At 46.4% G+C, this 22,485-nt stretch overlaps 1 protein-coding gene across 5 annotated transcripts in view; it reads right to left on the reverse strand.

Moving 5' to 3' along the window:
• LOC130197934 (adenylate cyclase type 1-like) overlaps positions 1–22,485 on the reverse strand; it is a 51,172-nt gene that overhangs the window by 3,782 nt on the left and 24,905 nt on the right. For 3 of the 5 annotated variants that reach the window (XR_008832547.1, XR_008832546.1, XR_008832548.1), the window contains exons 5-20: positions 17,515–17,642; positions 16,403–16,561; positions 15,795–15,936; positions 14,527–14,682; positions 11,396–11,593; positions 11,204–11,301; positions 10,957–11,041; positions 10,444–10,533; positions 9,872–10,134; positions 5,646–5,772; positions 5,113–5,274; positions 4,878–5,024; positions 4,680–4,778; positions 4,138–4,252; positions 3,919–4,043; positions 3,109–3,187 (exon numbers count right to left, since the gene is read on the reverse strand). Coding sequence is in view for 2 of the 5 variants with exons in the window: in XM_056420920.1 (XP_056276895.1) it covers positions 2,771–3,187; positions 3,919–4,043; positions 4,138–4,252; positions 4,680–4,778; positions 4,878–5,024; positions 5,113–5,274; positions 5,646–5,772; positions 9,872–10,134; positions 10,444–10,533; positions 10,957–11,041; positions 11,204–11,301; positions 11,396–11,593; positions 14,527–14,682; positions 15,795–15,936; positions 16,403–16,561; positions 17,515–17,642 (2,511 nt within the window). In the remaining 3 variants the exon portion in view is untranslated. Of the gene's footprint in view, positions 1–1,350; positions 3,188–3,918; positions 4,044–4,137; positions 4,253–4,679; positions 4,779–4,877; positions 5,025–5,112; positions 5,275–5,645; positions 5,773–9,871; positions 10,135–10,443; positions 10,534–10,956; positions 11,042–11,203; positions 11,302–11,395; positions 11,594–14,526; positions 14,683–15,794; positions 15,937–16,402; positions 16,562–17,514; positions 17,643–22,485 lie in introns of those variants that run through there. The other 2 variants (XM_056420920.1, XM_056420921.1) reach the window with 2 other exon arrangements.

Consider the following 22,485-nt stretch of genomic DNA (forward strand, 5'->3'; position numbering starts at 1 on the left):
AGGGGCTGGACCAGGTGAACCTGATTCAGCCCTAACTATAAACTCTGTCAAAGAGGAAAGTCTTCAGTCGACTCTTAAACGAGGTGACTGTGTCTGCCTCCCGGACTGAAGGTGGAAGCTGGTTCCATAAGAGGAGCTTGATAACTAAAGGCTCTGGCTCCCATTCTACTTTTTAAGACTCTAGGAACTACAAGTAGTCCCGCATTTAGTGAGCGCAGCTCTCTAGTGGGGCAATATGGTACTACACGCTCCTTAAGATATGATGGAGCATCACCAATCAAGGCTTTGTACGTTAAGAGCAGAATTTTAAAAGTGATTCTTGATTTTATGGGTAGCCAGTGCAGAGCAGCTCGTGCAGGAGTGATGTGATCTCTTTTCTTAGTTTTAGTGAGAGCACGAGCTGCAGCATTCTGGATCAACTGGAGGGACCTAAGAGACTTATTAGAGCAGCCTGATAATAAGGAGTTGCAGTAATCCAGTCTCGAAGTAACGAACGCGTGAACCAATTTTTCTGCATCTTTTTGAGACAAGATGTGCCTGATTTTTGAAATATTACGTAGGTGAAAGAATGCAGTCCTTGAGATTTGCTTTACGTGGGAGTTAAAGGACAAGTCCCGATCAAAGATAACGCCAAGATTCTTTACAGTGGTGTTGGATGCCAGGGCAATGCCGTCTACAGAAACCACATCACCAGATAATTGATCTCTGAGGTGCTCAGGGCCGAGTAAAATTACTTCGGTTTTGTCTGAGTTTAACATCAAGAAGTTGCAGGTCATCCATGTTTTTATGTCTTTAAGACATGCTTGAATTTTACCGAGTTGGTTGGACTCCTCTGGTTTTATCGATAGATATAGTTGAGTATCATCTGCATAACAATGAAAGTTTATGGAGTGTTTCCTGATAATATTGCCCAAAGGAAGCATGTATAAGGTAAATAAAATTGGTCCAAGCACAGAACCTTGTGGAACTCCGTGATTAACCATCATAAACCATCATAAACCATAATGAACCATCATAAACCATCATAAACCATCATAAAGCATAATGAACCAGCATAAACCATCATAAACCATCATATACCTTCATAAACCATAATGAACCAGAATGAACCATCGTCTGCTGCATAGAGAGACGGATATTATTCTAAGAGTAATAAACTAAGGTGTGAGAACTGACATTTTATAGAGCGCAACTAACGGGAAGACTGCCTGTAAAAAGCTAAATTTGTTTTTTTTGGGGGGGGGAATGTAAATAGATTGAATCCACATATTAGGCTCATCCTAAAAATCTAATAAAAGATCTTCATCCCATACACCTACTGCCTTTCACCGACACTCACAGCCGCACGCGTTTGATTATTTTATACACCAACATTGTCTTTATTACAAAATATTCAATAACCCAACTTTACACTGTACAAGATACAACATAGTTTACAGCTTTTTGGCTATTTACAAAAAAAGTATGATCTGCATATCAAAGTGAATATATCTAAAAAGGCAGGTTGCAATCACTGTAAGCTTATTGAGTAAGGCAACAAACTTGAAACATGATATATTTACACGTTTGCGGATCGAGTGAAAGTCCAACGCCGATAAAGAGGCTACAAAGATATCCGAAAGGGCCTCACACGAGACTGTATCTGAGAGACTTGCTAAAGCTTATATTTATATATATATATTTTTTTTTTTTGTTGAAGAAAACTCCAAATGTGGCTTTAATATAGCGGTAAAAAAAGAAAGCAGGAGTATAGGTCAACGCATGCCTCAGAGAGGACAGCAGCCAGACACGGCACCAAAGGTCTCCATGTGCACAGAGCTCATGACGGGTTGAGGCCGGGTCGTGCGTTGGTGTGTGTGCTCTCTTCTGTGTGTGTGAATGTCTTCACGGATACCTACATGTACGTCTGCGCCCCGCGACGACGCTCAGGAGAGCCCCGATGCAGAGCATGTTCCACCTGCTCTCTCGCGTGTCGAGGCGATACGAGCGGTGCGACGGAAAAAGCTCAATACCTTGGTTTTCTTCCAACAGGAGTGCCGTTACTGTGGCTGTGTCAACTCTTACAAAAGTCATGCACTATATCCACTGTAAATATGTCTAAAAATGAAATAAAACCATTTCATCCGCTGAGCTCTGAGTATAAAAAGAAAGAATAATTGTTGTGCTGTTTCGTTTTACAATTCAGTTTAACCACACATGCATACGCACGCTCACGAGTACACGTACACACACACACACACACACACACACACACACACGTGCATGCTTACGCACACCCAAAAAAAAAAAAAAGGAACAACGCCGTTTAGTTTGGTCGTTCCGTGGTAAATAGATGCGATGTATCCTTGGCATAATCAGAAAGACAGTGCAAAAGTAATAGCGTGATCAGTGTTTGTCTGGATATCAACGCACGTTTCTCCTTGTACACGGATTATGCACGACATCGGAAAACAAAGATGCGCGTTATACCTGGATCTGAGGGGAACCCGGGAACGCCACCATCTCACCATCCGGCGTTAGAGGTGTCAAAGACAGGATTTGAGATTCTGGGCATTCTCGAAGTTAAACAAATAAAATCCCTCCGAGTGAGCATGATTGTCCCGTGTGCCCGCGTGTCATTCCTCCGGAGGTCCACCTGAATGAGCATCTTCTGGGCGGTGCCAGCCGCTCGGGGGATTTGCAGGAAACACCTGGCGAGCCCTGTCTTCTCCAGGCCTCCCGCCAGGCTTTCTCCTTCCCCTTTTCTGCGCAGCGAAGTTTGTCTTTCTTCCTACACCGCGACATCGCCGACGGGCGCCGCGGCCTCCATCTGGATGTCCGTGACGTCGACGGCGTCCTCGTCCTCCTCGCCCACGGCGGGCACGCAGGTGGAGGGCAGGCACGTCGTCGCCTGGCCGCCTTTGCCGGCGTTCGCGCGGACGCCGCTGCCCATGCCGCCGAAGGCGTTCGGGCCGGCGGCGGAGGAGACGCTGCCCAGGTTGGTCGGGATGCTGGACTTGCCGCAGGAGTGGATGCGGCGCGCCAGGCTGGCGGAGCGCATGACCGAAGAGGTGGTGACGGTGCCCACGCCCTGGACCTTGCCCTCCAGGAAGTAGGTCAGCATCTCACCTTTGCCCTTGACGCTTACTTTGCCGCGGCACACCAGGTCGTAGTTGCTGTTCAGCAGCCGGTAGACGTCTTCGGTCACCTGGAAACACAGAAACCACCGTCGGGGAAAAACACTCCTGGGGTTTCAGCCAAGTTCAAATAAAACATGATATTTATGTTATTTACTTATCTTTAAAGTCCTAGGTCACGCTGGCCTGCTTACGACATATACACTAACATTCAAAAGTTTGGGGTCACTTAGAAAAGAAGAAAAACACTTAGAAATGTCCTTATTTTCAAAGTAAAGCACTGTTTAAAAAAAATGAAGATAACATTAAGTCAATCAGAAATACACTCTATACATTGTTAATGTGGTACATGACTATTCTCTGGTGTTTAATGAAATCTCTACAGAGGTGTATAGAGGCCCATCTCCTGTGTTCTAATGGTACATTGTGTTATCGCCTTAGAAGACTAACGGAGGGGTAGAAAACCCTTGAAAACCCTTTTTATGTGAGCGCAGCTGAAAACAGTTATGCTGGTGAAAGAAGCGACAACACTGGCCTTCCTTTGAGCTACAAGTTTGAAGAAGTACATTAATATTTCAAATAATAATTGTCATTATTTATAAACTTGTCAATGTCTTGACTATATTTTCAGTTCATTTGATAAATAAAAGTATTTTCAAGGAAAACACTAAATTGTCCGTGTGACCCCAAACATTTGAACGGTGGTGTAAATATTTTTTTCATCCAGGTTTCCATCGCGTGGACAATAAACTCACCAATTACTTCGAGATAGATATGGTAAATCTAAGATGAGTTCAGGTACCTGTATCTTTCCCTGTACTCCGGTGCTGTCCATCCTGCTGGCCACGTTGACCGTGTTCCCCCAGATGTCATACTGGGGTCGCCGCGCCCCGATCACCCCGGCAACCACCGGACCCACATTAATACCTGCACGGCACACGAGAACACGATGCACAATAATGTCTCAGGTTGTCTCGTTGCGGTTCACGTTGTGATTGCGTCACACAAAGCGTCGACGTACCCACTCTCAACACAAACTCGTTGTACGACTGGTAGTTGATTTCATCCAAAACGTCGAACATCTCGATGGCGTAGTCTGCGATGGTGCTCAGGTGGTCGTACACAGACTTCTTGGCCTGGAGAGGAGGAGCACACTGCGCACGTGAGTATCCCCCGTATCGTCGCTAGGGTTGGGCACCGAAAACCGGTGCCAATATGGCACTTCCTTTCCGGTGCCTGAGCCGATTGAAATTGAAAAAAACGATTATTTTGAACTTCACTGGTGACTCCGCCCTGTCAGCAGGTTACGATAGCCTATCATTGAACTATGAAAGCGGCCATGAGAACGGCTTTCACAGGGAATATGGCCGAAGAGGTTTTTAATGTCGTCATTGTCAATCGTCGTTTTATGCTTCTTTCCCCTTTTTTTTCAAGTATCGATTCAGGAACCGTTTAGGCACCGGTATCGTTTTAAAAAGCACCGGTTTAGCGCCCCAAACGACACCCATCCCTCGTCGTCACTACGTCCATTTACACACAAAACGCCCACAAACGACTCGTCACCTTGGTCCCGATGGTGGGGACGAGGCCCACAGCGGCCATGTACGTGCTGCCGATGGTTTTGATCTTCTCTATGTCTTTGTAGCACTCTTTATCCATCAGCTGCAAGTCAACATAAGCACAACACGAAGACACTGTTCAAACCTCCCGCGGGTCTGGGTTCAAAGTCGACGGAGTCGGGGCTGAAAATCTGCATCCCACCTCGTCAAAGTCGCCGATGATCTCATTCAGAAGTCTCAGGCACTCCACTCCCATGTTGTTGCCGTCCAGCTCGATGTAGAAATCGTTGAAGTTCGGGATCGACGCAAACAGGACTCCAACTTGCGCGTAGGACTGGTAGTAGAGGTCCTGGTGCACAACGAGGGAAGACAGTGAGACGGCGTCAAAGCGCATCCTCTGGCGTCTTCTCATCGGGGCTTTCCGTCCGTTCATCTACCTGTTTGCCTGTTTGTCTGTCTGCCTGTCTATTAGCGAGGCTCACCATGTTCCTGGGGTTCGACAACAGGAAGTGCTGAGCCACGTGCGCGGGCAGAAGATTGAAGAGGATCCTCCTGTTGTCCAGCTTGACTTTCTCCATGCCGTCTCGGTCCTCCTCCGCCTGACAGCAAACGCAACACACACACACACACACACACACACAAAGATACGGCCGTGAGGACTGGAGCTCGTCCCACATTTTCACCACACGGGGTCAGTAGCAAACCTCACAACATGGGCTGTGGACTTGGATCCATTACATGCTGCTGGTTAAATGATTAGATTAGATCAGCTTTTTCAATTCTACGATGCACAACACCCTCCTGGGCCCCGAGTGAAAACAAGCGTCTTTATCCTCGCGTTTGCCAAAGTCCAGACAGCCGGCGGCCTATAAATACTAAATCCTCCATACGAGTTGACATACATCGAGGTTGAAGTGGCAGCACACGACGTATATTATGACATCCACACTGGATGCACACACTTCCTGACCTGCACAGCCCAGAGGAAGTCCAAGCGTAGTTTGAGGTCAAGTTGCCGGGAGTGGAGGGCCAGGGCGCTGACGAAGAGCAACAGAGACAGGATGGGCTCAAAGCCCCGGATGTGGAAGGACCCCCCACTGTGGAAGACAGACCAACGCACGAGTCAGCACCGGACCGGACCACACAGGAGACTCCACACGAGGGTTGAGTGGACCCCCCACAGAGTCCAGAGCGCACACGTTTGACATGAATAATGTTTTTTTTAGTGCTGTGAAAAATAACGCGTTAACTCAGTTAATCCAATTACAGGTTTAACTAGTTATTTTTTTTTAACGCATTTAACGCATGCGCAGAATGAGCTTCCAATCCGTCTGTTGTTGGTCGTTGGGACGAAAAAAAAGTCACTTGCAAAATGAGCTTCCAATACACCACTTCAATCTGAACTCTGTCCGCTCTCATGCAGACGGTCTGTTCATCGGTAATGATCCTTCCGCAGGTTCACCTCCGGAAACCTTGTTACGACTTTTACTTCCTGTAGATCAGGGTCTCAACACGTCGATCGCGACCTGCCAGTCGATCGCGCGTAGTGTCGGTAGATCGCATGACATTAAAAAGATTGGCCCGCCCCCTGACATGTTCTCCATAGCACGTCTTTGTTCTTTTATTAAACTAAACGTCTGTTGTTGATCGTATCTCCACAGCAGCATGTCATCTCTGTCTCTACGCGTTGCGTTAACACTTATCGATCTCCGTCTGGCGCGCCACAGAGCTCCGTGCGCGCGCATCGACCGAGCAAAAAAAAGTCACTTGTCAATCTGTCCACCTTTAGATTGTATCATGGTGGAGTTAATGGTTGACAAACAAGAGAAAAATGCTCTGTTTAACCCTCCTGTTACCTTTACATTTACTAACATATTTTACATAATTTGACCCCAGCAATTAAAACCTCCAGAAAATTATTAGAATTAATATTGTTTCCCAAGTTTAAGTGTGAGGTACTTTATGTTTGTTTGTTGACTACCTAAATAGCCCTTTAAATAAATAAAAAAGTTGATATTTCTGATATGTTTGACACAGTGAAAAACAGCCTGGGGTCAAATTGACCCCAAAGAACACCGACATTAAACATTGAATGGGGTCAAATTGACCCGAAAGGCAACAGGAGGGTTAAACATTCTGTTTAGGATGAAGATGTATTAATGTTCCATATGGAAGAAAACTGCTGAGTTGCAGCACCATTGTATAGAAGAATGTATAAATGTATATATCTGTCTTTTGTCATAAATCTCTATGTTCTCACAAAATATACCGAGAATATCGGTAATATGTGATTAATCATGATTAATCCACAAAAACCTGTGATTAACTCGATTAAAAATGTTAATCGTTTCACAGCCCTAGTTTTTTTGTGTTACTTCGAAAAAAAATCTTAGATGAAGGTATACATGAGAGTGATTTAACTGCTTGAAACCGTACGATATAATATGACTGAAATATCTCAATAACCTTTTTAAATTCGACATGATCATCACTTTTCAGGGACACAGTTATGATCTGTGCGTAATAAGGGGGAGGGGGGGATCACTCAGCCCACATTGTCCTCTCAGGCTTCTGATTTGGAACTAATGAGCACATGTGCTGCTTCAAAGGGTGGAAAATGAAAGAGTGTGTGGGCTGCAGATAAGCAGAAGACGACACACACACACACACACACACACACACATCCTGGTTATCTTCCCCTTCTCCGTATCGAACACATAACGAGTAGCTTGACGTTCACAGCCAACCGTTTCTTCACGTGACTCGCGAGTTGAGTGCAAGCGAGTGGTACATGTGTGTGTCAGTGTGTCTCTATGTGTCAGTGTGTGTCTGTGCGTGTCAGTGTGTCTCTATGTGTCAGTGCGTGTCAGTGTGTCTCTATGCGTGTCAGTGTGTGTCAGTGCGTGTCAGTGTGTCTCTATGCGTGTCAGTGTGTGTCAGTGCGTGTCAGTGTGTCTCTATGTGTCAGTGTGTGTCTGTGCGTGTCAGTGTGTCTCTATGTGTCAGTGTGTGTCTGTGCGTGTCAGTGTGTCTGTGCGTGTCAGTGTGTGTCAGTGTGTCTCTATGCGTGTCAGTGTGTGTCAGTGCATGTCAGTGCGTGTCAGTGTGTCTCTATGTGTCAGTGTGTGTCTGTGCGTGTCAGTGTGTGTCAGTGTGTCTCTATGCGTGTCAGTGTGTGTCAGTGTGTGTCAGTGCGTGTCAGTGTGTCTCTATGTGTCAGTGTGTGTCAGTGCGTGTCAGTGTGTGTCAGTGTGTCTCTATGCGTGTCAGTGTGTGTCAGTGTGTCAGTGTGTCTCTATGCGTGTCAGTGTGTGTCTGTGCGTGTCAGTGTGTCTCTATGTGTCAGTGTGTCTGCGTGTCAGTGTGTGTCAGTGTGTGTCAGTGTGTGTCAGTGTGTCTCTATGCGTGTCAGTGTGTGTCTGTGCGTGTCAGTGTGTCTCTATGTGTCAGTGTGTGTCTGTGCGTGTCAGTGTGTGTCAGTGTGTCTCTATGTGTCAGTGTGTGTCAGTGCGTGTCAGTGCGTGTCAGTGCGTGTCAGTGCGTGTCAGTGTCAGTGCGTGTCAGTGTGTCTCTATGTGTCAGTGTGTCTCTACGTGTCAGTGTGTCTCTATGTGTCAGTGTGTGTCAGTGTGTCTCTATGTGTCAGTGCGTGTCAGTGTGTCTCTATGTGTCAGTGTGTGTCAGTGTGTCAGTGTGTCTCTATGTGTCAGTGTGTGTCAGTGTGTCTCTATGTGTCAGTGCGTGTCAGTGTGTCTCTATGTGTCAGTGTGTCTCTATGTGTCAGTGCGTGTCAGTGTGTGTCTGTGTGTCAGTGTGTCTCTATGTGTCAGTGTGTGTCAGTGCGTGTCAGTGTGTCTCTATGTGTCAGTGTGTGTCAGTGTGTCAGTGTGTCAGTGTGTCAGTGTGTCAGTGTGTCAGTGCGTGTCAGTGTGTCTCTATGTGTCAGTGTGTGTCTGTGCGTGTCAGTGCGTGTCAGTGCGTGTCAGTGCGTGTCAGTGTGTCTCTATGTGTCAGTGTGTGTCAGTGTGTCAGTGTGTCAGTGTCAGTGTGTGTCAGTGTCAGTGTGTCTATGTGTCAGTGTGTGTCTGTGCGTGTCAGTGTGTCTCTATGCATGTCAGTGTGTGTCAGTGTGTCTCTATGTGTGTCTGTGCGTGTCAGTGTGTGTCTGTGCGTGTCAGTGTGTCTCTATGTGTCAGTGCGTGTCAGTGTGTGTCAGTGTGTCTCTATGTGTCAGTGCGTGTCAGTGTGTCTCTATGTGTCAGTGCGTGTCAGTGTGTGTCAGTGTGTCTCTATGTGTCAGTGCGTGTCAGTGTGTCTATGCGTGTCAGTGTGTGTCTGTGCGTGTCAGTGTGTGTCAGTGTGTGTCTGTGCGTGTCAGTGTGTCTCTATGTGTCAGTGCGTGTCAGTGCGTGTCAGTGTGTCTCTATGTGTCAGTGCGTGTCAGTGTGTGTCAGTGCGTGTCAGTGTGTCTCTATGTGTCAGTGCGTGTCAGTGTGTCTCTATGTGTCAGTGTGTGTCAGTGTGTCAGTGTGTCTCTATGTGTCAGTGCGTGTCAGTGTGTCTCTATGTGTCAGTGCGTGTCAGTGTGTCTCTATGCGTGTCAGTGTGTGTCAGTGCGTGTCAGTGTGTCTCTATGTGTCAGTGTGTGTCTGTGCGTGTCAGTGTGTCTCTATGTGTCAGTGTGTGTCAGTGTGTGTCAGTGCGTGTCAGTGTGTCTCTATGTGTCAGTGTGTGTCAGTGTGTGTCAGTGCGTGTCAGTGTGTGTCAGTGCGTGTCAGTGTGTGTCAGTGCGTGTCAGTGTGTCTCTATGTGTCAGTGTGTGTCAGTGCGTGTCAGTGTGTGTCAGTGCGTGTCAGTGTGTCTCTATGTGTCAGTGCGTGTCAGTGTGTCTCTATGTGTCAGTGCGTGTCAGTGTGTCTCTATGTGTCAGTGTGTGTCTGTGCGTGTCAGTGTGTCTCTATGTGTCAGTGTGTGTCTGTGCGTGTCAGTGTGTCTCTATGTGTCAGTGTGTGTCTGTGCGTGTCAGTGTGTCTGTGCGTGTCAGTGTGTCTGTGCGTGTCAGTGTGTGTCTGTGCGTGTCAGTGTGTCTCTATGTGTCAGTGTGTGTCTGTGCGTGTCAGTGTGTCTCTATGCGTGTCAGTGCGTGTCAGTGTGTGTGTCAGTGCGTGTCAGTGCGTGTCAGTGTGCGTCTCCCACCCTTGACTCTTGCGGTAGCCGCTGAGCTCCAGCACGGTGACGTAGGTCACCCCCAGCAGCACCATCAGCACCATCTTTGGCAGCCAGGAGACGTGCAGGAACAGGGCGAGTGTGAGCGTGCCCACCACGCAGGACAGGAAGGCGTAGCCGGCGCCGTCACAGGGCAGCTCCTCCATGGTGCGGTTGGTGCCGCTGTCCACGTCGATGATGACGATGGAGCTGTTGCCGTTGGCGTTACCCCAAAACCGCGGCATGCAGCCCACCTGACGGAGGCGAGACACATGCAGATGCATCAGGACCAAAGGAGACAATAAGATACTCTCTTAGAAATAGTTACGATGATATAGCTCTCTTCTTATTTTACTCTATTTACTGGACCGCCGTCTAAATTCTAAAGGACAATTCTTACAATATTTATAAAAACATTGCATGCAAAGCAGTATTTTTATTTCTTTTTTTCAATCAGAAAAGAACTACATTTATAGTCCAAGGCGTGGCGACACTTTGATTACTGGTGGGTGTTTCTTTGTCGTGTGACGGGTGGATTTATGACCGTCGCCTTCATCACTCACCACACAGGCCTGGGCCACGGCGTAGATTAAGAGCACGATGACGATACAGAGAGCGGTGCGGATCTGAATGGTCAGGCAGCCCGGGAAACACTGGAGACAACAACAGAGACACGGGATGCATCTTTAGAATATTTATGCTGCAGCCTACGTGTTTGATACTATATATGTGTTAAGACTACAACAGCAGAGAGAAAAGGAAAACATGAAAGTGTAACAATAATAATCTGACGCGGTCAGCAGCTTTGAGGACGACCATCAACCTCAACAAAAGCTGAAATGAATCGACTAGTTTAAACACCGCACAGGGGCTTAGGAAGTAATCTCGAAGCCAATGAATACTGAGTCGTTATTACGAGCCTTTGTGAAATACATTTACATATTTCTCTGTAGTCAGCAAAAAAAGAAGAAGAGGCACAGAGCAGAAAGGAAAATCCAAATGAGGAAACTTGACAGCTGGTTTGAGGTGTGAGCAGAAGGAGGCTGAGGAAAGGAAGGCGAGAAGGACGTGGTTACCTGTAGTCTGGTGACATGCAGGTACATGATGCACGCCACGAGGAAACAGATGCAGAAGACGAGGAGGACGAGTACCACGGTGCCCCTGAGTGGAGACGAGAACAAAAACAAGAAGAAAGGGAGAGAAAAAGATGGCGGGGGGAGGGATGGAGGGAGGGGGGGGTGAGGGGTTAGTCCAAAAGACAACCACCTGAGTAAACAAGAGGGGAGGTTGAGAGAGCGACGCGACGGATGCTGCCGTACGTACTGCGGGATGAGGAGGAGGTAGACGAGGCCGAACAAGGCGGCGAGGACCAGGGAGAGGACCACGGCGCTGATGAAGTGCTCGTCGGGAAGCTGGTGGTACTGAGAGCAGGCGGAGAGCGGCTGACTACACATCCTCCAGGAGGTTGAGAAGGTGTGTGTGTGTGTGTGTGTGTGTGTGTGCGTGCGCCCTCACCCTCTGCTCGCGCTCCGAGCTCTTGTACATGAGCGTGAGGAAGTTGAGGTCCGCCGTGTCCGACTCGGTCTGGCGGGCCTCGATCAGGCGGCCGATGTAGCGGTTGACCCGGGTTCTGGGGCTGCTCTGGACCACGTTGGCCTGGTTGGCGTTGGTGCGGTTCCTCAGCTTCTGCGGAGCCGTCCGCATGGCCCTCCGCTGCGTTGGAGATGGAAAGACGGAGCGGTTTTAACAGCGATAACACGGACGGAGAACTCGAGACCGGCGCGATGAACCGGCTGCGGCGCCGAGGCCCCGTTCTCTCTCCGCCGCCGCTGGAGCGTTGTCGTACGAGGAGCGAGGTTTGGGAGAGAGGCGACGGTAGAAACAGGCGGCTGATTATACTTTGAGATCGGGACGTTGCCTTCACACTTCATTGCTGGATGCACCCCGCTGCGGCTAAGTGTCCTAGGCAGCCAAAGGGAGCTGCTTTGCAAAACGTTGGGCATTGGGGCAAAGCCAGAGAGTTACACATGGCAGGGTGGATGTGTGTGAGTGTGTGTGTGTGTGTGTGTGTTCATGTAAGGGAGCATGGCGAATGGATTGTGAGGCTCGGTGGATCAGCAGAGGAGCAAAGGGCGAGCGAGGGTCACGAGAGGGATCGTGAGTTTGTGACATCACACCCACTTCCTCATTTTCCTCCTTTTCTTTCTTCCTTTTCTCCTATTCTTCCTCCCTTCCCTCCTCTGTACAGTCATTATTCTTTCTTTCCTTCCCTGCCTCAGTATATTCTTATTTCCTTCCCTGCTCTATATCGTCTTCGTTACTTCCTCCTTTCCTTTTCTCGCTTGGGTGCGATCTTTCTCACTTCCTTCGTTCTTTTCTCACTTGCATTTATTCTTCCTTCCTTCCTCGTTACCTACCCCAATTCCATATATCCGTACCTATCCGTGAATCTTTCTGTTCCCACTTCTTTGATCACATATATCCTCCCTGAGTTCCTTCCTTTCTCTCCTGCCTCTCCTTCTTTCTCTTGCCATGTGCATTCTCCCTTACTTCCTCTTTCCTTACCTCCCTCTGTGTACATATCCTTTCACACGTCTTTCCTTCTCGTCTTTTATCCAATCTCCCTTTCTTTCTGCTTTTCCATTCATAAATGTGTGTATTCATCCCTACTTCCTTCTTCACATCCCTGCTTCATCCTTTCCTTACTTACATCATTCCCTATCTCTCTTCACCCCCCCCCCCCCCCCCATCTCGTTGTTCTTCTTCCTTTATCTCCTCGTTTCCATCCCTCAGTCCTCCGTGCTTCCCTCACTCTCTCGCTCTCTCTCTCTTTTTGTTATTCACGAGGCAGCGGCACCGACTCCTCCTGATATTCCATATTTTGCTCCGTGTAGCACGGGACACGTCATGCAGCCATGTCTGCTGCACCAAACACCCCATTCCTCCGTCCTGCGCCGCTCTCCGTGCCCTGACTGCATATCTCTCTCCGCACAACTCGAGTGTCTGTGGTCTGAATGACAAATTACCTTTCAGCGGTGGGAGCATGTGTGACTTCACCTGTCGCCACTTTTCTATTTGTCTTTCGCTTGACGTCAACCCGCCTCTCGGCGATGTCAGGGACAGTCATGTCGATCTAAGAGGCGCGTCGTGCGAGGTCGCGGCTTGCGGCCGCGGTGACCACCACCACGCTCCGTCACACTTTCATGGAAAATATTTAAAAACACAAATCTGCTCTCCTATACTTGTTTTTGGCTTCAATGAATTCCCCGGATGTCCTGACCTTGTTAACCTTCGACCGCCTCGCCCACCCCCACACAAACAGACTCATGGGAACTATGTATTTCCTATTTCCTATTACTTTGTCATCTGTGGTTAGTCCTCAATATGAGAAAATATATATATACCCGTCACACACACCTGAAAATCTAGATTAAAACAGCTTGTCGCAAGAATTACACAGCTGCTAGGCCACTGGATTTATGTTACGGCACACAAGGTCAAATAAACTCTTTGACATTTGGCTAGATTGCCAGTGTGACTATGTGTGTGTGTGTGTGTGTGTGTGTGTGTGTGTGTTGGGGGCTGATATGTTGAGGTCTTGATATAAGAGCATCACTTCCCATCATTCCCTCGCTATTTACGACAAAGCATCCATCCATATATATATAGCTGCTGACTCATACGTACAGCAGGCTGGGGCGATGTTGGTGAAGCCTTTTTATTTACCCGGAATGTTGAATTATTTTCTCCTTAACTTGCCGATTTCTCAAAGATTCATCGTTAGCATGGGGGAAATATGTGAACTACTCGGACAGAGACAGGCTGTTCCTGGCAATTAGCCGAAGAATAAATTATTCTGACTATTGTTTTCTTGATGAATCACTTCATCGGTGACCACCGCGACTTCCTACAGCACATTGGAAACCGCCCCAAACCCCCAAACTATGCAGTGGACTCAAAACTGTTAACTATTAATATCTAAAGTCTACAGCGACGACAGATGGGAGGAAGTGGCTCCGCTACGAATATCGCTGTTCAATGAGCTGACAAAGAACATTTGTGTGACAGCGGGAGCATCTCTTTGCACACGCTAATAATATCTAGTGCGCGTCCATGAGTTCACATTAAGGAAGCCAGTAAATCACGAAGGACTCCAGGAGCACGCGCTGCAGCTCCCGTAACGCGTTCGGACGGTCGGCAGCGCCGTTCTGTTGGAATAATGTTTTCAGCCCACACTCATTTGTGTCCCGCTGTTAAGCACATTAAGGAAATGTCATTGTTTTTTTTTCTTCTTCTTTTTTTGGCAAAACAGAAATATACATTAAAAATGTTCATATGAAGAAGAAAAGTTTGAAATGCCTCTCGGCTGATGTTCAGTTCGACAGGAAGAATGTGACTGACAGGTATTATTGCATAAGTATTTTTTTTCATCGCCACAATATCAGGAAAGATTCAGGTTGAGGTGTAAATAAAGAGCTCAGGCCCACATTTACCTTCAGGATAATCCAGGTGAGTCAAACGAGGAGTATATTTGATCTATAGCATAAAATACCCTAGACATTCAGGCTTGTACATCTTGTGGTCTCCATTAACGTCACAGCACGAACACACACAGAAACGTCAACACAGACACTGAGAGTTTATACCTTATCACCGTCCTCGCAGTTCATGACATTGGAGAAGGGAATCTCAGCCTTGAACATCTTCCTGCAGTGCATAAGCTGCACTAGTAAGTAGCACACAGTTTTGAACTTCATCTTTTTGGCGGGCTTTATATCCGAAAGAATCAATCCTGGGAATATCTGTCACCAGATAAGAAACGGGAACAAGGATTTAGTCATGATACCCCACACACATACATATATATATGTGTATATTATGTAAGGGTCTTTAAATCATGCACAGGCATTGGACAGCATGCACGTGCACACATGGTCATGCACACACATGCAATCATTATGATCAGGCTCAGGTATCTCACTACAAAGTGGTTCAGATGAGGTCAGACCCACAGGTGGTTTTAATAGTTTTTGAGGATTCTGCTGCCCTCATTTCTCTTTAACACATCTATTTTAGAACGAGTGATCAAAATTAAGCACAAGTTGAAAGCGTTTGAGGAGATGTCGTTTGCAGTAAGACATGTTCGTCGGAGGGCGTGTCCCGGAGCGGGGGGGGGGGTGGGGGTAGAATAAATAAAGGCACAATAGCAGAGTGAGTAGCAGCCTATCCAACGCGGCTCAGTCGGGGCACATCATTCTCTGAGCCGTCCGTGCCTTTGATGAAGTCGAACCATCAGCTCTAATAAGAGGATTAGCCGCATATCGAAGAAAAATGCACGCAACTGGAGTGTTACGGGTCCATAAGAGGGCCCGTGTAACCTACAGCCTTATATTGCATAAGATAACAACAATTTAAATAAACATCTGCGAGGGAGGAGAGGTAGATAGAGACGAGAGTAATATGAAACCAAGACTGAAATTCCCTCTCCAGCTGCTTGTGGCACATCTGTTGGGAGACACACACTCCACACACACATGTGTATCACTAAGTGCGTCGGACTGTGCGGGCGGGAGATGCTCGGTGCTGCGGGCTTCATGGCCCGGGTCCAATCCAGTACCAGGACCGGGAGTGAGAGCTCCATCATATGACGCAGGACGCTTCAGTCGACACTACAGGCCTGTTTCTACTTGAAGGTCTGATGCTACATATGGGCATAGAGGTGAAGACGGGTCCAGATAAGTGCTTTACCACATAAGTCTGTTAATTCTGATTAGCATACGTCCTGCAGGTAACTACGGCCGAAGTCTTATAGGAAGTGTCATCTCAAGAAACGACTGATGCTTTCATCTTGATCATGTCACTCCTCTAGCAAGCTTAGATATGCATTCAGCAGCACAGAATTACAGTGCGATACCTTCCGTCGGTGAGATGGCACTATAAAGAAGGTTTCAATTTCATGTTTTTGGAGGAAGGCGTTCCTTTCGTGACCGTTTCCAGGCTCCACCTCATAATCTCCGTTTAGGCACTCCAGCGTAGCTTTGGTGATGTGGACCTTCCTGTGGAACACATGCGGAGACGGGACAGGGTAATACACAAGCTGCCTCAGGGGCACGGGCAGCACCGAGCAGGGCATCTGCAGAGGACACGGGAGGCCTGACATCCTGCGGGGTCTTTTGAAAATGCTGCAAAGAATTTTCTTTTTTTTCTATGGCTAAACCTTTAAAACAATTATCTAAAAAAACAACAGCATTACTGTAAGTAAGAGTAAGAAGAAAAAGGGAAAAAAATAAAAGTAGATATACAGTATATATATATATATATATAGGAATTGTAATATATAATTATATATATATATAATGTAATAAATAATAATAATATAATATTGGAAATATTCACACCTCGCTTAACAAAAGGATTTCCTGTGTCAGTTATAGATCACATGTGTGTGTGTGTGTGTGTGTGTGTGTGTGCGATGTCCGTGGCTGTTGAGGCTGGTCTTCATGCTAAGTGTCCAGTACTGACCCAGGCAGTCCTCCCGCTTCCATTACATTGGCTAGGGTGACATCATTGGACCACACGTCATATTGCCATTTCCGGAGGCCCAGCACGCCACACAGCACGCGACCCGTGTGCAAACCCACACGCATGTTGAGGTTGACTTCCGTGGCCTCTGCTACCGACCTGCGGGGACAGACACACGGGAGGGTGGACGTGAGGTTTCTATTGATATATATAAATAAAGAGGAGGGGTGTTAAAGGGACAGTACAAAAAATAAAAATAAAATTCCACGTCAGGAATTACATTTACTCTTGTTGCTGTCACAAAGTCGTTTTTTGGTGGCTTACGCAGAGACAACGAGCTCAATAAAATAGATGATTTTATTGAGCCGCTCTCAGACGACTGTAGTTCTGCTCACTCGGATGTTAAAATCCACTCACAGCGCACACGGCCAATCAGGCTGCAGTTTAGACTACTTGAGGTCTTGTTGTATCTGCTCGCCGACCGTGGGATGGCGAAGAGATTGATGATGAAAAAAGATCTTCGAGGGACACAGCACTTCATAAGAATATTTAGTTTATTTCTTACGAGTACATGTCAAAAACAGGTTTTCTAGATTAACCTGGAGACTCAAATGGCAAATTGAGAAGTCTGCCGATCATGCATTTTACCATAATCTTTATACACATCAAACAAGGAGGAGTTGATTATTCCCGGCCTTTGTGGTCCAATCACCTTCAGGCATAATTACCTCATTTTGGGACTGATCTACCAGGTTGAACCCAGAGACGTGGCCCTCCTAAGTTCAAACCTGAATCGAGGCCTGTTACATATGTTCGTTATCTACACTCCGGGACGTGTAAATTCCTAAGTCGAGGCACGTCATGCAGATTCTCGAACCTTGAGCTCTGACTTGCATGTTTTGGATAATCTGACATTATAAAGTAAATTATACTACAGTCTCTTAAAATGGGCTCAGTTTAACAGTGAGAATAGAGCAACGATTAAAAGGACAATTTCTTTTGCAAAGTAAAGTAAATGGACGGATGATGATTTCATCCACGGGGTGCAATGACACTTTAAAAATCCCTCTTGTAATACAGCTCGATAAAAGACAACAAATATGCACACTCACGTTATGGTGTCAATCATGTCCAGACCCATCTCCACGCAGCAGTGGGCGTGGTCAGTCTTGGGTTGGGTCAGTCCGGACACACAGTAGTAACAATCCCCCAGGATCTTAATCCTCCGGCAGTGGTTCTCCTGACGATTACAAAACAAAAGAGATTGTGATTCTGTGTCTTCCCCCAATGAGGATCGGCCAATCAGCAACAGCATCGTCTTCATCTGTGTACATTTCATCCTCTACAAGCATCATCGCGGCCACTTCCGTATAAGCGTTGTTAAAAATAAATATAAAACATGTAAAGTACCGAAAGGCATCGCACTCAAAGTTGGAATTTAAGTTGCAACCGCGGCGTCTGAGAGCAGCGGCGTTTCGCTTTAAAATATTCTGACATTTAATTATAGTTTATCCATTACCCTGATCCATATTCATCAGTGTAATTTGTAAATTTAGCTTCGAGCTATCCGTCGCTGCAAGTTCCAAGGTTGATTTGAGTTTATGGAGTTATTCATTACCTTGTCAAACACAAAGTGAAACCATGTAACCATGTTGTGATTGTTCCGGTGGGAGGGGGGAGGGGGGATGTGGTGTACTATTTCTTGGCGGGGGTCAGATCAGACCACAAATTAGTCAAGGACTACACTCCGCCTCACTGCTCCTATCTGGCGGGGCCCGGCCCGCTCTGCTCCCGGCTGTATTCTCCCGCTGCTCTCTAACCTGTGTCCTACTGTCAGAAACAACATGGCGGGATTAGCGAGCCGATGTTAGCCGGCTATCAGCCGTTACATGAGATGAATGTTTAAAAAAAGTGCAACGCTTCACCGGCGCTCTCGTCACAGCGCGTCGCTGTCGCCAGATGAATGAGTCGGCGCCGGTTACCCAGATGTCGTAAACGCGATCACGCTGGATTTTCCGTACCCAGAATGGAGAGAACAGGCGGTTTGCGGCGCAGCGATTGCAACGGAAAAAAGCAAACAACAACGTAAAATGACGTATATTAGCGGTCGACTCTGCCTCACTTTTGGCCTTGAGAGATTAGATGTAATACAGTTTGGTGAGAAATGTCAATATTGACACCAGAATTTTAATGTTTCTTCCCAGTAAATTGTTACCATTAGGCTTATAGCTTAAAAAAACATGTTAAAGCCAGCAAATCAGGCTAAGAAGGGTTAACAGATGAACCGTTAGCCCGATGCTATTGGTCGTTTGATAGCATGAAGCTACTGGCAACAGCTGCTGCATGTAGTAGCATAGTTAAAAAGGGCCGACACAGAGACAGTTGATACAACAAAGATACACAGTACTCGACCCAAAGATACACAGTACCCGACCCAAAGATACACAGTACCCGACCCAAAGATACACAGTACCCGACCCAAAGATACACAGTACCCGACCCAAAGATACACAGTACTCGACCCAAAGATACACAGTACCCGACCCAAAGATACACAGTACTCGACCCAAAGATACACAGTACTCGACCTAAAGATACACAGTACTCGACCCAAAGATACACAGTACCCGACCCAAAGATACACAGTACTCGACCCAAAGATACACAGTACTCGACCCAAAGATACACAGTACCCGACCCAAAGATACACAGTACTCGACCCAAAGATACACAGTACCCGACCCAAAGATACACAGTACTCGACCTAAAGATACACAGTACTCGACCCAAAGATACACAGTACCCGACCCAAAGATACACAGTACCCGACCCAAAGATACACAGTACCCGACCTAAAGATACACAGTACCCGACCCAAAGATACACAGTACTCGACCTAATGATACACAGTACTCGACCTAATGATACACAGTACCCGACCCAAAGATACACAGTACTCGACCTAAAGATACACAGTACTCGACCCAAAGATACACAGTACCCGACCCAAAGATACACAGTACTCGACCCAAAGATACACAGTACTCGACCCAAAGATACACAGTACCCGACCCAAAGATACAACGTACCCGACCCAAAGATACACAGTACTCGACCCAAAGATACACAGTACTCGACCCAAAGACGCCATGTGAGGCGGACATGAATAAATACGATAAAAGTCCGATAAGTCCGTTTTACAGCACACAGAACACGACGATGCCAACAGCATGCCAACTCTCGAGACCCTGAAGTCCCACCAGCGCTGAAGTGGTTCCCACAATGCAACGCTGGATCAGAAGGATCAGTCTCACTTTAGGGAATACAGTGAGTCACTCTCTCTTTAGGAGACAATAAGCAGCGGCATAAAAAGGCGGCTTACCAAAACAACCCGTTATTAGAGGATATGAGCAACAGAGTTGACCGGGGAGACCGGGTTACCGAGGACGCCTTCTCCTAAGCCTTCATGGTTTCCATGGAGGTAATGGGATCACTGGCCATGCATGTGAAGAGCACAGTGCCTCATAATTACGCACATCGGTGGGCACAAGACAAGACGGACGCTCTATTTTTAACATGCGAGCCATGTGAGTTTTTCGGAAAAAGAGAGACGGCGAGGGCTCGTTGGAGGCAGCTGTTCTCCTCGTGCAGCTGTACATGCGGCGGCCATGTCCGTCCCAGTGCTCTGAGGCCTTGAGGCGACGTCGACAGAAGTGTGGAAAGCTTTTTCGGGTTGAAATACCGAATCGCAAATTGAAATAATCATTGATCTCAAATGAGAAGTCAAACCTTCGGGATATATACTGCCACGACGCACGTGTCTGTTCAAGGTCTGTTCCTGCCACAGTTGCCTCGTCCTTTGATCTTTAAAATATTGACTTCAAGTGGACATTTGCGCCGATTTTTAAGAAACGCCTCCGGGAGAATGGACAGAACTGAGAGACGAAAACATAACGCAGAAGCATAAGGACTTGAGATGAGGTCATTAGGTACTTAGATACGGTGCCGTTATATAGATATTTATATTTATATATATATATACAGTGGGTACGGAAAGTATTCAGACCCCTTTTTAAATGTTCACTATTTGTATCATTGCAGCCATTTGCTAAAATCAAAAAAGTTCATTTTATTTCTCATTAATGTCACTCAGCACCCCGTCTTGACAGAAAAAAACACAAATGTGGAATTTTTTGAAAATGTATCAAAAAAGAAAAACTGAAATATCCCATGGACTACTCTATACTTTCCGTACCCACTGTATATATATATACACTACCGTTCAAAAGTTTGGGGTCACTTAGAAATGTCTTTATTTTTCAAAGAAAAGCACTGTTTTTTCAATAAAGATAACATTAATCAAAAATACACTCTATACATTGTTAATGTGGTAAATTAATATTCAAGGTGGAAGTGTCTGGTTTCTAATGAAATATCTCCATAGGTGTATAGAGGCCCATTTCCATCAACTATCACTCCAGTGTTCGAATGGTACATTGTGTTTGCTAATTGCCTTAGAAGACTAATGTCTGATTAGAAAACCCTTGTGCAATTATGCTAGCACAGCTGAAAACAGTTATGCTGGTGATATAAGCTATACAACTGGCCTTCCTTTGAGCTTGAAGTTTGTAGAACAAAATTAATACTTCAAATATTAATCATTATTTCTAACCTTGTCAATGTCTTGACTATATGTTCTATGAAATATTCAATTCATTTGATAAATAAAAGTGTGAGTTTTCATGGAAGACACGAAATTGTCTGGGTGACCCCAAACTTTTGAACGGTAGTGTATATATATATATATATAGATATGTGTGTATGTTTCTTCTTGTGTAAGACTTCATTTCCCCCCTGAGTATCAGCAAAGTGTTATTATAGGTCTAATTGGATCTTTTTAAAATGTCTAATGAGCTCAGGGCAGAAATGAACAGCTAAATATCTTCGCTATAAAAGAAGTTACTTCCCTCCATAGGTCGAGAACATACAAGGCTAGCTTTCCCTTTACATTGTAGATCTTGTGAACCATGATCTGGTTCTCTCTCGTTTTCCTTGACAATAACACCGTTGCTTGACTCTAATGGAGCTAATGAGGCTCCTCCAGGTGACTCGGGTCACGGTGAAGCAGGAAAAGATGGCGCTCTGTGAGGCGCAGTCGGAGCTACAGGAAGCAGGGAAAGCCCTGGTACTTACAGAGCCTCCTACTCTGTACCTTCCTAGTGCTAATCTGCACTGCCAGGGTTTAGGGGCTGATTCAGTCCCAAGCAGGATTACCACGTCATGTGATGTGACTGAGGCATTGCGGGCAATCCGGACGGTCAAGAGGGCCACTGGGTGTATCAGGGACAGGTAGATGTAGACACCCACTCGCAATTTCCATTAGAACGGAAGCCGCAATTCAATTTTAAGATGACCGCTGTTGGATAATTCATGTTTCCAGTGAGGTCAGAATATATTGCGAGCGCGGGCATCAGCCTCAAAAGTGGTGACGTCGGCGTGGGGACATTAGCATAGCGTACAGCGCACGCTGATATGCTCTAGAGAACTACAGAGCACTCTAGTGCACACAGACAGAAAGAGAGACAGAGACACAGAAGGAGATAAAAAGGGGAACAGAGACGAGAAGTGCACGGAACAAAGACAAAAATGGACACAAAGACAAAAAGAAGGAGACAAAAAGGGACACAGAGCGAAAGTGGAACAGAGACAAAAAGTGGGAGACAAAAAGGGGAACAGATACAAAAAGGGGAAGAGAGACAAAAAGTGGAACAAAGACAAAAATGGACACAGAGACAAAAAGGGACACAGATACAAAAAGGGGAAGAGAGACAAAAAGTGGGAGACAAAAGGGGACGTAAAGCGAAAGTGGAACAGAGACAAAACGGGGAACAGAGACAAAAAGTGGGAGACAAAAAGGGGAACAGATACAAAAAGGGGAAGAAAGACAAAAAGTGGGAGACAAAAAGGGACACAGAGCGAAAGTGGAACAGAGACAAAAAGTGGGAGAAAAAAAGGGGAACAGATACAAAAAGGGGAAGAGAGACAAAAAGTGGAGCAAAGACAAAAAGGGGAACAGATACAAA

This window comes from Pseudoliparis swirei, chromosome 8 (assembly GCF_029220125.1).
Source record: "Pseudoliparis swirei isolate HS2019 ecotype Mariana Trench chromosome 8, NWPU_hadal_v1, whole genome shotgun sequence".
NCBI lineage: Eukaryota > Metazoa > Chordata > Actinopteri > Perciformes > Liparidae > Pseudoliparis > Pseudoliparis swirei.